The sequence below is a fragment of the Cheilinus undulatus genome, linkage group 14, assembly GCF_018320785.1.
Source record: "Cheilinus undulatus linkage group 14, ASM1832078v1, whole genome shotgun sequence".
Classification (NCBI taxonomy): domain Eukaryota; kingdom Metazoa; phylum Chordata; class Actinopteri; order Labriformes; family Labridae; genus Cheilinus; species Cheilinus undulatus.
Genome location: NC_054878.1, coordinates 46,613,377 through 46,629,714, shown reverse-complemented (window position 1 = coordinate 46,629,714; position 16,338 = coordinate 46,613,377). Strand labels below are relative to the sequence as shown.

The 16,338-nt window shown below is 40.9% G+C and overlaps 1 protein-coding gene across 3 annotated transcripts in view; it reads right to left on the bottom strand.

Moving 5' to 3' along the window:
• Positions 1–16,338, bottom strand: part of col12a1b (collagen, type XII, alpha 1b) — a 276,137-nt gene that overhangs the window by 159,377 nt on the left and 100,422 nt on the right. For 2 of the 3 annotated variants that reach the window (XM_041805206.1, XM_041805208.1), the window contains exons 27-31: positions 13,878–14,007; positions 13,576–13,715; positions 8,878–9,010; positions 8,757–8,774; positions 6,613–6,752 (exon numbers count right to left, since the gene is read on the bottom strand). In XM_041805206.1, the coding sequence (XP_041661140.1) occupies positions 6,613–6,752; positions 8,757–8,774; positions 8,878–9,010; positions 13,576–13,715; positions 13,878–14,007 (561 nt within the window). The remainder of the gene's footprint in view (positions 1–6,612; positions 6,753–8,756; positions 8,775–8,877; positions 9,011–13,575; positions 13,716–13,877; positions 14,008–16,338) is intronic. The other variant, XM_041805207.1, reaches the window with a different exon arrangement.

The window sequence follows — 16,338 nt, the reverse complement described above, 5'->3', positions numbered from 1 at the left end:
TAAAACAGCTGGATAATGCTGGTTCAAAGGTTAAGCTTAAATCAACTCCAGCCTGCAGACTCTCAGGGATTCCTCACATTTTTATCTCTGTGGGTGTCCAGCATGATTTATTCCACTGTGAGTTAAAGAAAGACCACCTCACTGAAGAGCTATGATTCTTCAGGCTGTATTATTTTAGCGTATTTAATGATATATTACATAGAATCAGCACAGGACTCACAGTGTCCCCTTTAGAAACAGTAGTTTTCCAGAGTTTTTCAAATCAATTGTAATAGTTTCCTTTATTCTTTAACACAGCGTCGGGACACTGAGCTCATCCTTCACAAACAAACCTCCTGTCTGCTTTTAAAAGACAGATTAAAAAAATCAACAAGTCTACAGAATACAACAGGATACCAGATGCTCTGAGTCTAGAGACTTACACATGTGATGCAGCCAGGGGATCAAACATCCATTAGGTGGATTTGTAGCGCTGACATCATGATTGGATCCTGACCCTTTGTTTGAGGGGACTCTGTCATAACATCTCAGTGACACAGTCAAACTCACTGAAATTCTTCTCATATTGCCCACAGTTTCCTTTCAAGTTATTTCCAGCACTGATCACTGTTGACTCATTGAGGAGGAATGTGGAGGCCAAAGGGAGGACTCATCTAGTGACACAATCAGGCTGCAGGACGCTGGCATTAAAATTAAGTAAACCCCAGCTCAGAGCTAACTCTGCCCATTTCACACTTTTGAATTATGCACAAAAAATGGGCCGTTTGGGACCTTGAGGAGGCAGTGGAAAAGGACAGGATTTTCCAGATAAGACGGGAGTGACAGTGGCTCCCCTTGTGGTGGTGGACTGTGGTGGTCCTGAACACTACCTGTTTGGGGTGTTTGCTGCAACACCGCTGTTACTAAAGCTGGAGCTATCAGGGCCAACGCAGTGAAGGAAAGGGTGGGAGTGGTCTCTGAGTGGATGGGAGCGGTCTCTGAACGGATGGGAGTGGTCTCAAAATGGATGGAAGTGGTCTCTGACTGGATGGGAGTGGTCTGTTGATGGATGGGAGTGGTCTCTGAATGGATAAGAGTGGTCTCTGAATTGATGAAAGTGGTCTCTGAATGGATGGGAGTGATCTCTGACTAGATGGGTGTGGTCTGTTAAGGGATGGGAGTGGTCTCTGAATTGATAAGAGTGGTCTGTTGATGATGGGAGTGGTCTCTGAATGGATGGAAGTGGTCTCTGACTGGATGGGTGTGGTCTGTTAAGGGATGGGAGTGGTCTCTGAATTGATAAGAGTGGTCTGTTAAGGGATGGGAGTGGTCTCTGAATGGATAAGAGTGGTCTCTGAATGGATGGAAGTGGTCTCTGACTGGATGGGAGTGGTCTGTTAAGGGATGGGAGTGGTCTCTGAATGGATGGAAGTGGTCTCTGACTGGATGGGAGTGGTCTGTTAAGGGATGGGAGTGGTCTCTGAACGGATGGAAGTGATCTCTGACTGGATGGGAATGGTCTGCTAATGGATGGGAGTTGTCTCTGAATGGATAAGTGTGGTCTCTGACTGGATGGGAGTGGTCTCTGAATGGATAAGAGTGGTCTCTGACTGGATGGGAGTGGTCTCTGACTGGATGGGAGTGGTCTGTTAATGGATGGGAGTGGTCTCTGAATGGTAAAGCTGGTTAGAGGCGGTTACATTCTACCCTTACTGTAACATTTTTTTTTAACATAAGCCATGTGTTTTCAGAAAAGATTTTTCAAAGCAGATGTCCGATTGAGCTAATTAAAAGCCATACAATGCAGATTTTTATCATTTTGAAGCAAATGTTAGAAATAACTCCAGCATTGGTGTGTTTTATCATAGGTCAGTCAGATACTTCAGTGTACAGCTGAAAAAACTTTTCAAGTGTTCACTACCTATTTAAGTAGATGATCGTTTCTGGTGGTCAATCATCTGCTTAGGCCTTCAAAATATTTCTGTTTCAAGAGGTTATGATAATTATTAAGAGAAATTTCATTTCGCACTGTAAGTGAGCAGCAATCCAAGGTCCTGAATGAAAGACTTTTTGTTTTAATAAATCGGGAACTTTAAAGATTCTGCAAAGTAAAAATGAATCTATATTTAGGTTTGTTGTATGACATTAGCCCCGCCCCTTACCTTATGTTTACCTTATTATCAGAGCACAGCTGCCTGGCTCTGTGCCAGAGAAGAGACAAAGTCTATTTTCAGTCTCAAATCTCTGTTCTGATGCTTTCAATGATCCATAGACCACTGTGGCTGATAGATTTGGTAAATTTACCTCACAATGAAGAAAAAAACAGCATTTAACTGACTGTTAACTTTCAATAAAGGCAGTGACATCAGCTAACAACAGACTGGACTGAGATGAACTGCTCTTTGATTTTAGACTGTAGTGCTATAGGGGCGGGGTCATTCCCCACTGTGGGCCGGTGACATCACCAGTCTACATATTAGCCACAAAGACACAAAGTTTGGATTTGACTTTACATGGTCTTTAAATAAAAATCCCCAGAGAAGCACTGACTGCAATATCAGTGGCCAATTCCAACATCCAGATTTGTCTGGTCTCATCTGCCGATTCTGGCTGTTGTAAAGTTATAACTGAAAGCAAAATGGTAAAAAAAATGCAGGTGCATGTTTGCTGCGTGACGGCTGTGGGATGTGTGTCCCACAGTGGGATGTGCGTGTCCACTCCGGCCCATGCCTCCACTACTTTTGTAGCAGGCACACGCATGGCGTGTTGGCTGCATCCCTCTGCTGTCACAGCACTGTCTCTCTCCAGAAGTTTAACCTCACTCTCAGGTCGTTTTCACACCTGATAGTCCAGAGGACTCGGTCCGTTTTGGAACGGAAATTGCAAAAATGTTGCACTTTCCTTTGGTTTGGTTTGCATTCATACTGCTCTTTGATAAACGGACCAAACCGTCTGAACACCTTTAACATCTGCCCGCTAGGGGCGCTGTCGTTACAAAAAAACGGTGACCAAGAAGGAAAGCCGGCGTAGAAGACAAAGCGGGGAAATCCAGCTCCTTCCACCAGTCTTTTTTCCACATAAACAATGAAAAAAAACAGAATTTATGCTGTCTTGGGGTTTCTGCTCTTGCATTGGGGTGTGAGGAGCAGCCAGTGAGACAGTGAGCTGTCCAACATGTCGTTTACACAAGACGAATAAATAAGCATGGATTACAACGTGTTGCTATGGCTACACAGACACCAAGCGAGGTACTGACATGTATTTGAGTGTATTACATCACATAAAAATCCTTATATCATTACGCTTTCTGCCACTTCCTGTCTTTGGTTCATAAGTTGGTCCGCTTTGCTTTCACACCTCCAACGAACCGCACCAGGGTTCGTTTGGAAGCGGACCGAGACCCCCTGTTTTCAAGCAGACTAGAGTCCGCTTGTTTGGTCCGCACTAGAGTTTGTGTGAGCTTTCACACCACTCCAGACGAACCGGACTATCCAGGAAAACGGACCAGAGTTCGTTTAAAGCGGACCAAACAGCTCTGGTGTGAATGTGCCCTCACTCTGACTGTGAGATCAGCTCAGAATCATCTGTACTTTTGACCGGCCAGTCACTAATCAAGGCCGGATGGGTTAAAAATCAGACGGTCGATAATGACGTCAAATCCTAGTTCATAATTCATGAGAATATTGCAGTTTTCTTTTATCTAATCTAACAAAGCATAATTATTTCCATCATTTAAGCCTTAATCAAGCACACACTATGGGTTAATAGTTTCTACTCATTTACTTTAAGATAAAAACTGAACTTCATTACTTTTACAAAGTATTTTTGGATTCAAAAGTTTATGCCCTGTACCATAAATACTTGGATAAAACAAGTACACCTATATTTGTACAAAAATAATTGTACTATTTAAAACAAAAAGAAATAAAATTATCCGTCCTAATCAAAGCTTATTCCCTCCCTGCAGAGTTCAGAGTCTGTTTTTCATTAAGGAGATACTGAAAGTGTTTCTCGTGAGACAGAGTAAACGTCCCATCTCATCAGGCTGCTCATAGCTGATCTGTTTCTAAATGTGCTTTGGGACTCATAATACAAACTCGTGTGACAGGCTCAAAGCTCTTCATCACATTAAGATATTCATAGATTTGTCATCGAGTGGCTGAAGCTCTCTGGAGATGTCCCCACTGGTCAGACAGGACCACCTCATCCCAGAAACAGTGGAACAAAACCTCTGTTTGTTAGTGAATGAGCGGGAAAATCCACCCTGAAGAAGAATTTGATCTTATTGTTGCTTAATCCTGAGGATACCCGGCATGTTCACAGCAGTGCTGTAAAGGGAGAGTGGGATGTGGTTTCTGGTAAACCTGAACAGTTCATGAACTAAAGACAGTCTGGGTGTAAAACTCGAATAAATACATCACAAGTCTCTGAAGCCTCTTCTTTGTTGAGCTTCAGTGAAGCAGCCCGAGCTTTTGTCTCCTGATAAAATGGAGAGCCAAGTGTTGTGTGAGAAGACATTTTATTATGTGACTCCTGCTGTGTGGTTCACATTGACCCAAGACTTCTTGGCTCTCAGTTGCTACTAGTAAGTGATGGGTTCAAGTTCTCAAGTACTCAGGAACACAAGCACTCAGCGCAGTAAATATCCTTACTTGAGAAGCATTTCATACTCATTACACATGTGCAACAGACTTTCATTGGCACTTATGATCATGGCAGCGTATGTCTCAGCACCGTGTACTAGGGCACAGGTGTCAAACTCAAGGCCCGGGGGCCAAATCCAGCCCGTGGAACGATTATATCCGGCCCACAAGATCATATCATATTTGTATTCTAACTGGTCCACCAGTATGAGGTCTACTGATTTCCTCCAGTATAAAAATGTAAACTTCAGCTACATTATTTAAAATATCCTTGTTAAGCCATAAAAAGTCAAGAATGTGGGGAAAAAAATTAATTTGTGTTTTATTTCATATTTTCAATTTTGCATCCTAAGATTACTCAAACTTATAATTTTGACTTTTCATTTCATACTTTGACCTTTTCAACTCATGATTTGGACTATATATGTCACATTTTTATCTTTAATTTTATTTCTTTATCCCAATTTTAAATTTAAAGTCATATTTTCACCTTTGCAACTCCTTACTTTGGCTTTCTAATCCCAAATTTTGACTTTGAAAAACATATTAATTTTTTCCTCATATTTTGACATTTTAAATTTATATTTTTTTTACTTTTATATCATATTTTGACCTTTTACTCTCCCAATTTTGAATTTAAGTCATATTTTTAACTTTCTAAGTCATCATTTTGAATTCTAGCTCATATTTTGACATTTTCAACTCCTAATTTTGGTTATATTTTGACTTTTAAACTCATGATTTCAAATTTGAGCTCATATTTGGACGTTCCAAACTTATGATTTCAACTTTCTCCTCATATATTTGCTCTTTAAAAACATTATTTTTCTATTTTTAATATTGTGTTCTGATTTTTTGAACTAATAAGTTGGAATTGTTTAAAGTTTCCTTTTTGGGCATTTTTGTGCCTTTATTAGATAGAGGAGGACAGTGGACAGAATTGGAAACAGGGTCAAGAGTGGGGGAGAGACATGCGGTAAAGGGCCTCAGGCCGGATTCAAACCCGGGCCACCCGCGTACATGAGGGGCACCTTTAACCACTAGGCCACCTGCTCCCCATAAGTTGGAACTTTTATCTCAGATTTGAGCCTTTAAACTTATCACCTTAACTGTTTTGAATTTCCAAATGATTTACCGTCAGTGCTGTTTTTTCATATTTTCTTACTGGTGAAAATGAGGTTGACAGTGATGGTTAAAGGTTGACCCTGTTAGGCCCTCAGGTTAGTCCTGAACCCAGAATCCAGCCCCTGCTGTGATTGAGTTTGACACCCCTGTACTAAGGGTTGCATGGACTGGTCTGGTAGTTCTCAAACAGTGTGGCGGCAGCGAGTCAAGGAATCGGTACAACCACACATTCTTACTACAACTACAAAAATTAAGTTACTGTAACATTTTTAGAGAGGTTATTTCTGTATGAACAGATGGTGTGCCTTGAGATTTTAGTCAAAGATGTGCCTTAGGCAAAAGAAGACTGAAACCACTGGACTACTCAATGAGTCAACTAGTCGACCTGACTGCTGTGTGATGACGCTTCATCATGAGCATAGGCATTTATATCATGGAAGAAACCAGCAGCAGTGCATCTGGTGTGTGGAAATAGTATTATCTATCATATTAACCTGCTGTTGTACTTGCTCCAAAAAATGTGTGTAAGCTGCCTGTTGTGAGCAGAACATGTATTATGACTTGCAAATATGCTTTTGTTCATGAGGTCTTCAATGACTAGTTGAAGCAGACGACTTTTATTGTATGTCAGTCGTCTTGAAAAATTCACAAGTCCTGTAACCCCTACTTTATAAGGTATAATGATCACACTGGTTTAGAATGCAGCCCACTCTTTAAAAGAAAATATAGGTCCTTCAAGGTTTTCTACGACATATCAAAAAATGACCAGTTTGTGTAAATTTATACGCTGATGACAGCACTTTATTTCCATCAAAAACACTGCATGGTGTTTTCTTGACTTCTATAAAATGAGGTGTGAACTTACTGTGAGAGGCTCCCCTCCAGTGACGGGTTTGTAGGTGATCTTGTAGTTCTGGACAGGGCCAGGGGCCGCGTCCCATTTCGCTGTCAGTGAGGAGATGGTGGCGTTGAACACCCTCAGGTTACGAGGAGGCTCAGGAGGCACTGAGAGCAAACAGATAGGAATCCAGTAAAAACAGAGAAGACATTTAAAATTCAGCTTTTAGTAGAGATGAGGATGAGGATGATGATGATGATGGTTATGCCCCCTCAGTCCCGTGGGACACAGAACTGGAATGGTCATTTTTCTGAGGGAGCAGCGTGGTGGTCAATGAAGGGCTGGAGTTTAGTAACTTCACATTTAGATATATTTCAACATCAACTCATCAGCTGTTTCCCTGAGGAATTTTTAACTCTTTGGGAGCATTTGAGACACAACAAACCACATTCATAGATTAGAAACTGAAAATTTGGAGCCAACATTTTATAACCGATGTTGGGGTCCAAACCAAAGTTTATTATAGTTAACTAACAAAATAACTAAAACTAAAATGTAAAAATTACTTTTAGTGAACTGAAACTACATAAAAACTAAGCTTGACAAATATAACGAAAACTAACATTAAAACTATTTTTGAAAAATAAAAACTAAACCAAAAAAAAAGCATTAAAAACGAATTAAAACTAAACTGTAAATTGAAACAAAGTGTAAAACTAAATAAAACTTGTGAAAAATCCCAAACTATCATTATAGCCTTGGTCCAAACAAATAGCAGGGACTAGTTCTAAATCTGGCTGTGGTAAATGAAAGTAGAATAAGAAGCTTTCTAAACTCCAACCCTGCAGAAGAAACGCTGTACAACACAACAACATGCAACAAAAACAGCTTAGCGACTGAAGTAGACGCTGATGAAGGATGATGTGATGACATGATAAAATGACTCTAATGACACTGTGAGAAAACACGTTTTCCCAACAAACCAGTAAAGGATGGGGGTGAAATGAAATGACCAATGGTGAGATTAAAACATTCATTCTCATGTCTGTGGAGGATGACTGTTACAGTTCAACGCTCACACGCTGCACTGAATGCTTTGGATCTACATTCACACCACAGTCCACTACACAAATACTACATCAGACGAAAACTGCAGATTTTGGAAGATGAGATCTTGCTCATCATGACATGTTTGTTGCTACCATAAAAAAAGGAAATCCCAATTTCCTACTGTATGAACGATATAGCCCTTATTCATGTAAATCTATAGTGAATATATATGACCTAGACATGTAAAAACTAAGAAGGTAAATGTTTTATTTTTTCAGCTGCATGAGACAGGTGATAATTATGGCTGTTTTATAACTTTACTGTTGGAATATTTAGAGCTGGACTCGCTTGCACAACACAAATCAAGTTGTGCCTACAGCGGTTAGCAAGAACAGCTGTTTTCAAGCACTGGCTATAGAAGTTGTTTAGGAAAGCTGTTAACTAGTGAGTTGTGCAGTTAGCCAGCTAGACAGAAAGTGGATCTCTTTGGAGTCAACATCAGCTTTACTAGGCATCTGCAAATTCTTCATACCTTCATACCGTGCTAGGCTCATAATCCTGGTCAAATGTTCAGCTTGAACTGTCTATGTTCTTGCAAAGCACATGAACTATCCAGTTTTCATGTCTGTCTTCAAGCAGATTCACCTTGCAAAGCTTCAAGCTGTTTGCTGGTTCCCCCTCAGAGAATGAGGATTTGTCTGATTCTTGGGGGGATTGTTGACAGGCCAGGGGCACATATTTTTGTTAGAAAAGCCTGATAAAGTATATTCTGCTTATTATGTGACCTTTAACCATACCAACGACGTGTCAAAGCAGTGTAAAGAGAGCTGATTTAACTATCTTTGAGATGTAAATGTACATTCAAACCAGATATATGCCTTAAAGAAGTGTTTACTCTGCTAAGACTACAATAAAGTTTCTTATATCAACACAAACAGGTAGCTGTGACATGATCTGCAGATCATCTGAGCTCTGTGGTGTGAATGCAGAGTGAAGCACTAACTTTCACACACATGCAGTTAAAGGAGCAGTGTTCTTCCATCAACACTGTCCTGGATGATCCTCTTAATCAACATAAATCATTACAATGAAAAGGAGCCTGTCCTTCTCATTAGACATACCCTCTGCAGACCTCAACACTAGAAAGAGACGTTGAGAAAACAACAAGGTTAATATCGTTATGTGAGGTACATCTCTGAGTGTAAAATATGAGTGTTTTTCAGACGTCAGTGGTCTGCTTACATGTGCGTTCATTTCCCATCAGGTCCTCACTCTCTGACTCATCTGGGTAGATGGCTGTGACGGTGACAGAGTATTCGGTGTCTGGGTCCAAGTTTGGCAGAACATGAGTGGTCTCATCGCTATTCAGGATGGCCTGGTGACAACGAACGACAAAAGGTGTGTTAATGATCTGAGGGAGCATCCAGCTTGTTCTCCTGGCTCAGTTCTAAAGCCTGCATCTCTGATGGTATGGGGTTGCATTAGTGTATGGCGTGGGCAGCTCTAACATCTGGAAAGGAACTATCAATGCTGAAAGTAGAGAGAGCTCTTTTATTGCAACAAAATGAGGGAAATAAGTTGAAATATTGATAAACATTTAAATTCACCCATTATCACAATATAACAGAGTAAATAAATGACATGGTTGCATGTTATTCAAAGACTTTTGCCACCATTTTTTCCAGACACACATTCGCGACACACAGAAAACTGCCCCATGACCCACCTTTGGGTCCTGACCCACCAGTTGAGAACCACTGCTCTATACATTACTCTATTACCAACCAACTGCCTATAGCTATCAATAAAGTTGAACTGAATTGAATTATTTTGGGCAGCTTGCTGGTTATGGTGGTGAACTCAGAGGGGTGAGGCTTAGCTCCAGCTCAATGGTACCATATGCAGCAACTCTGGGTTAGTTTTTGATCAACTGTATAGAGGGTGGGGATAAAAAAGTAAAAAATGCTATAAGCAGGGAAACAAAGGAAGCATTATTAATGCTCCAACTAAACTGGGTGTTTCTGCTTCAGTCTGAGAGAACACGTCAGCTGGTGTTTTGTGAGGCATGTCAGTTTAAGGAATCTGCTAAACCATGAAGCATTATTCACATGATTTTCTTTTTTAATTCAGTAATAAAAATATAACCTTAGATGACAGAGTTACAGCCTAACAGCATGCTTCATCTTGTATTTCATAATCTCTGGTTTCATAAGCATGACTTTGTCTACCCTCCTTGGAGAGCAGTAAAAAGTAAAGTGGCAGGACCTTAAAGAGGAGGGTAGAAGGGTTTAATTCAAATCAAAACAAGTCTTAACATTACCAGTAAGTGTGGTTATAACACTAACCTGAACTCAGAGCTGCTCTGTTACACCAGAGTCTAGGCTCCAGTCAAATCAAAGTTATGAAATACTACGAGGCTGCAGGCGAAAAATCTTCAGCGCTAGTTAGAAGAGGAAACTCCAACCAGATGTTTGGTGTCACTGCAGACAGATGCTGCTGTCCAAGCACAGCTCATTTACATATTTCAAGAGAAAATAGTGGACTGGATTGTTTATCCAGCTGCTGAAGATGCACATTTCGATCGCAAATAAGGAATCAAACTGGGACAAAACAAATCCGGCTACATTACGAAGACAAGCAGAGATTCCAGATGTCTTGGTCTTAGCCACTACTAGATGTTAAAGAGGACTTTCTTTTGAAGATTCTCTGCTATTGTTTGACAGATCATATCAATTATTAGTAATATAAATCTCTTGTTATTGCCCTTTCTAGGCCATGCAGTTAAGTATTACCTGGATGTCTTGTTAAAAGGGCAGGGCAATTAATCCCAAAGGAGATTAAATAGCAATATGGCATGCTGCAATTTACACACCCCAGATGTTGCAATGTTGCTTTGACTTGACTTACGTCAAAGTACCAGTTTAATACATTCACTTGTTGCAGCTGCAGAGATTTTATGTACATTTTCCAAACATTCAAGTGTAATTTTTTTTAAATGGTACACAAAATGTTTTTTTTATCATACTGCCCTAGTTCATTCTAATATTAATGAGGCTTTTTGTGAGTTCATGTCATACCTCTTGCCACAATTGGCTGATAGCCGGCTGAGACCAATTATTGCCTCCCAGCTCCTACAGCTAATCACAGCTCTTCCTGTCAACACAGCAGTCCACTAAAACTGATTAGTCCACTAATGCTGATGCATCACACTGCTGCTGATGGCAAAGCACCACCTCCTCCACCCATCATCTTCCTTTATAGCATAAAGCTTCACCTCCTCCACCCCAGCCTCTGCCTTTATAGCATAAAACTCAAAATTCTCCACCCCAGCCTCCTCCTTTATAGCATAAAGCTTCACCTCCTCCACCCCATCTGCCTCCTTTATAGCCTAAAGCTCAACATCCTCGACCCCAGCCTCCTCCTTTAAAAACTAAAGCTTCACCTACTCCACCCCAGCCACCTCCTTTATAGCATAAAGCTTCACCTCCTCCACCCCAGCCTCCTCTTTTATAGCATAAAGCTCAATGTCCTCCACCCCAGCCTCCTCCTTTATAGCATAAAGCTCAACCTCCACCACGCCAGCCTCCTCCTTTATAGCAATAAGCTTCACCTCCTCCACCCCAGCCTCCTCCTTTATAGCAGAAAGTTTCATCTCCTCCACCCCAGCCTCCTCTCTTATAGCATAAAGCTCAATGTCCTCCAACCCAGCCTCCTCCTTTATAGCAGAAAGCTTCACCTCCTCCACCCCAGCCTCCTCCTTTATAGCAGAAAGTTTCATCTCCTCCACCCCAGCCTCCTCTCTTATAGCATAAAGCTCAATGTCCTTCACCCCAGCCTCCTCCTTTACAGCATAAAGCTTCACCTCTTCACCCAAGCTGCCTCCTTTGTAGCCTAAAGCTTCACCTACTCCACCCCAGCCTCCTCCTTTATAGCTTAAAGCTCAACCTCCACCACCCCAGCCTCCTCCTTTTTAGCAGAAAGCTTCACCTCCTCCACCCCAGCCTCCTCCTTTATAGCAGAAAGCTTCACCTCCTCCACCCCAGCCTCCTCCTTTATAGCAGAAAGTTTCATCTCCTCCACCCCAGCCTCCTCTCTTATAGCATAAAGCTCAATGTCCTCCACCCCAGCCTCCTCCTTTATAGCATAAAGCTTCACCTCTTCACCCAAGCTGCCTCCTTTATAGCCTAAAGCTTCACCTCCTCCACCCCAGCCTCCTCCTTTATAGCAGAAAGCTTCACCTCCTCCACCCCAGCCTCCTCCTTTATAGCATAAAGCTCAACCTCCACCACCCCAGCCTCCTCCTTTATAGCAGAAAGCTTCACCTCCTCCACCCCAGCCTCCTCCTTTATAGCAGAAAGTTTCATCTCCTCCACCCCAGCTTCTCTCTTATAGCATAAAGCTCAATGTCCTCCAACCCAGCCTCCTCCTTTATAGCAGAAAGCTTCACCTCCTCCACCCCAGCCTCCTCTCTTATAGCATAAAGCTCAATGTCCTCCACCCCAGCCTCCTCCTTTACAGCATAAAGCTTCACCTCTTCACCCAAGCTGCCTCCTTTGTAGCCTAAAGCTTCACCTACTCCACCCCAGCCTCCTCCTTTATAGCTTAAAGCTCAACCTCCACCACCCCAGCCTCCTCCTTTTTAGCAGAAAGCTTCACCTCCTCCACCCCAGCCTCCTCCTTTATAGCAGAAAGCTTCACCTCCTCCACCCCAGCCTCCTCCTTTATAGCAGAAAGTTTCATCTCCTCCACCCCAGCCTCCTCTCTTATAGCATAAAGCTCAATGTCCTCCACCCCAGCCTCCTCCTTTATAGCATAAAGCTTCACCTCTTCACCCAAGCTGCCTCCTTTATAGCATAAAGCTTCACCTACTCCACCCCAGCTTCCTCCTTTATAGCTTAAAGCTCAACCTCCACCACCCCAGCCTCCTCCTTTTTAGCAGAAAGCTTCACCTCCTCCACCCCAGCCTCCTCCTTTTTGGCATAAAGCTTGTTGCTCCCTCTTATTCAGATTCATGCTACTAGGAATGCATTGCTTTTGAAAAATTTCATTGTTTTCAATGCACATTGCCATAATTGCATCTGTCCATATGGGGGCTTCCAGCTAAGCTCTCCCTGGAAAGGCAAAGCATGCTGCTTGACTATCCCAGGGAGCAGAGCTTCACCGCCAAGTAAATCTGTAGTACATCCATTTTGCAAAAAAATGGTAAAGTGTATGACAACAGTGTTCCTGACTAAATGTAAGTTGTAATATAGAATGATTTATTGCTTGAATTTGTTGAAAAGTACACGAGATGAGGAACTTTATAACAAATGATATCAAATCGCAATACTGGGGAAAAAATCACAATAAGATTATTTTTGCAAATCATTCCGCCCTACTTTTAATTTATACACATTAATAGTAAGCAGACAGTTGTTGTAGAATAATTTCAGTTATTTAGAGTACACCTGGCTGAGAATGAGTAAGCTGTGCTATCTTGCTCTTTGTTCCCTTAGTCTGTCTTGAAACAGGTAAAAAGAGTTTCAGGTACGCTGCTTCTGCAGCCTGGAATCTGCTGCAGGAGAGTTTGTGTTTGGGGGTTGGGTCTCTGTGAATCTTTTAAAAGCAGACTGAAGCTGGTGGAGGGAGATGCATCAGGCTGCAGATGTTTATGACTTTGTGCTCTGTGATTTAGGATTGGTTGATCTGTGTTTGTAACTTTGTTGATCGTGCTGCTGCCTGTCTTGACCAGAACACCCTTGTAAATAAGATTCTAGATCTCAAAGAGGTTTTCCTGGCTAAATAAATGTAAAAAAATAATAATAATTAGAAATAAATTTTAACTGTCAAGCTCAATCTTGAAAAACTCTTGCTGCTCATGTCCATGATTCACACTTTCTGCACTGACTAAAACTGATGAACAGTCTTTAAAACAGAGACATGCCATAAGGGTGAACTTACAAACTGGGGGTTATTCTCCCCTATCTTGGTCCAGCCGATGCGGTAGAGGGCCACATCGGGGGCTCCGTGCTCCCACGTGGCTCTGAAGGAGTTCTGTGTCACCTCAGAGAACTGCAGGTTCTTTGGAGCTGGAACCACGTCTGTGTAAAAGCAAGAGGGAGGACCGTGTGAGTGAACAAGAAGGCTGCTTTGTTTGCTGCAGTTATTTTCAGTGTATTCTGTCTGGTTTGTGTTCAAAGTAAAATGTAAAAATCATAATAATTATTGCAGGATGAAGAAAATTAAGAGAAGCAAGTTCTGACCTGTGATGGCGCTCCCGAGCATCACGCTTCCAGGTCCCTCATCAAAGACGGGAGTGACGGCCACATCGTACTCAGTCTGGGATATCAAGCTGGACAGATCCAGGGTGGTAATGTCACCGTCCACTTCAGCCTGTCAGGGATGGATTTCATCTTCAGTAAGATGTGCTGCTTTGCTTTAAAACAGTGTTACTCAACCAAAGAGCCAAATTGTTGAAAAATACATTTGCATGAACCACAATCTAAGTGGTGAAAAGCGGCAATTAAAATAAGTCAAAGGAGGCAAAAATGGTCAAAAAGCAGCAAACACTGGGAGAAAAGGGAAAAAAATGAGTTGTAGGTGGCAAAAATGGTCCAAAAGTGGCAAAAATGTGCAGGAAAATGAGTGAAAAGTGACTAAAATGGGCAAAAATCAAAAGAAAAATGGTGGGGGAAACTGGGAAATTAGTGGCATTTAATTGCAAAACTTAGCTTAGATGGGCAAGAAGTGGCAAAAAGGGCAAAAAATGGCAAAAAGCAGAAGAAAAGTGTCAAAAAAGGGAGAAAAGTGAGAAAAAGAAGTAGCAAAAACTGGCTTAAAGTGGCAAACACTGTGAGAAAAGTGGCAAAAAAATGAGTTGTAGGTGGCAAAAATGGTCCAGAAGTGGAAAAAACACAGGGAAAAATAAGTGAAAAGTAACTAAAATGGGCAAAAATCTGAAAAAAGTGGGCAAAAATGGGAAATTATTGGCATTTAATTGCAAAAGGCAGCTTAAATGAGCGATAAGTGGCATAGGATGAAAAAAGGGGCAAAATGGGCTATAAGCAGTAAAAATGGAAATAAAGTAGCAAAAAATTGCAAATAAGGGCAATGGAAATATGCAGACAAAAACTAGAGGTAGACAATGAAGCTTCACAATTAAAGCCTACTGTGTAAGTATGGGAAACAGACTGATTAATGTGACTTGCAATGGATAATTCCTGAGTTCAATTCTTTTTTTTTTTTTCTAAAAATTTGTTAGAAATTAATGTGTTTGCTAGAATATACAGAGACTGATAGTCAGGGTAAAGTAAAATAAAAAGGCTTGGAGATGCATCAGCTGTTAAGTTTTCCATTTTGGTGGCTAAGAAGCGGTTAAAGGAAAACGTCAGCATAGATGTCTGTAATCCACTGTTCTCCTACAGAGACGAGAGGCTTTTGTCAGTAATCCTTAAGAGGAGCTGATATGCTGAGAATCATCTATCAGAGCTCTCTGGAGGTGTACCAAAGGTGTCCATCAGCTGCAAATTTATCCTGGACTGTTTGTCCTTCCCTGACATCCAAGTAAGAAATTATGAGGACAAAGTGGTGCCGGGATGATCCAGTCAGGCTGGGCTGAAGGCCTGAGCCGTGCTCCTCTGCCAGCAGACTGTTTTCTCTCATAAAAATCAGCTGACACTGAAGGGGCTGCTGTCTCAGCTGCTCTCCACTGGGTACTACCTCCGTCTCTTTCCCATTTAGAAAAATAACTGCTGAGTAAAGCTCTGTCCTTTTGAGGAAGACTTTTGTAAGACAAACATTACATGTATTTTTAGACAATTTTTCAGCCTCTTTTCACCAAGGAAATAAAACTAAAACCAGCCAAAATAAAGAATCACAGCTGCTGTCACTGCAAATTAGAATCAATTATTTTTAATTGTCCTCATGAAAATTTAGCTGGAGCTGGTATTGTTCTTCTGTTGATATATTTCCCTAGTCATTAACTTAGAACAGGGGTGTCAAACTCAATCACAGCAGGGGCCGGATTCTGGATTTCAAACTGAAACTGAAATCATCAAGCATAACATTCAACCACTAAAACTCATTTTTCTGTTCAGGAATGCAAGTAAATAACTATAATTTGACATATTAATCAAGACATAATAATGTGCTTTACTATTTTTTCACTTTTTTGGAAATCAGTAAATTTGAAAATTCATGGATAACAATAATAATTCTATTTTAGCATTAAAAATATCATTTGGGTTAAAGAGCTTCTACATATTGGTGTATTAACCATTGCAGAAACATAAAAAAAATGATTTTGTTTTTCACCAATGCTGTTATTTTAGGGCAGCTGTGGCATAAACCTTAGTTTGGTTAGGGTTAGGGTGGTCTAATAAATTTGTTAAGCACTGTATATATCTATAAAAACTTAGCCCTGATGATAAATGATTTTGAGGTTTAAAAAATTAAAAAGATAAGTTTAAAGGCTCACAATCTGAGAAAAGCAAATTTATTAGTTCAAAAAGATCAAAAAATAAAATTGAAATTAAAAAAAAAACATTTAAATTGTGAGTCTAAAACAGAGGTGTCAAACTCACTGCAGGGGCCAAAATCTGAATTTAGGTCTCACCTGAGGGCCTAACAGGGTCAAGATTTAACCAAAAACTGTCAACTGTGTTTTCACAGGTAATGAATTATAAGGAAAATTAAACAGTGATGATAAAGGATTTTAAGATTTCT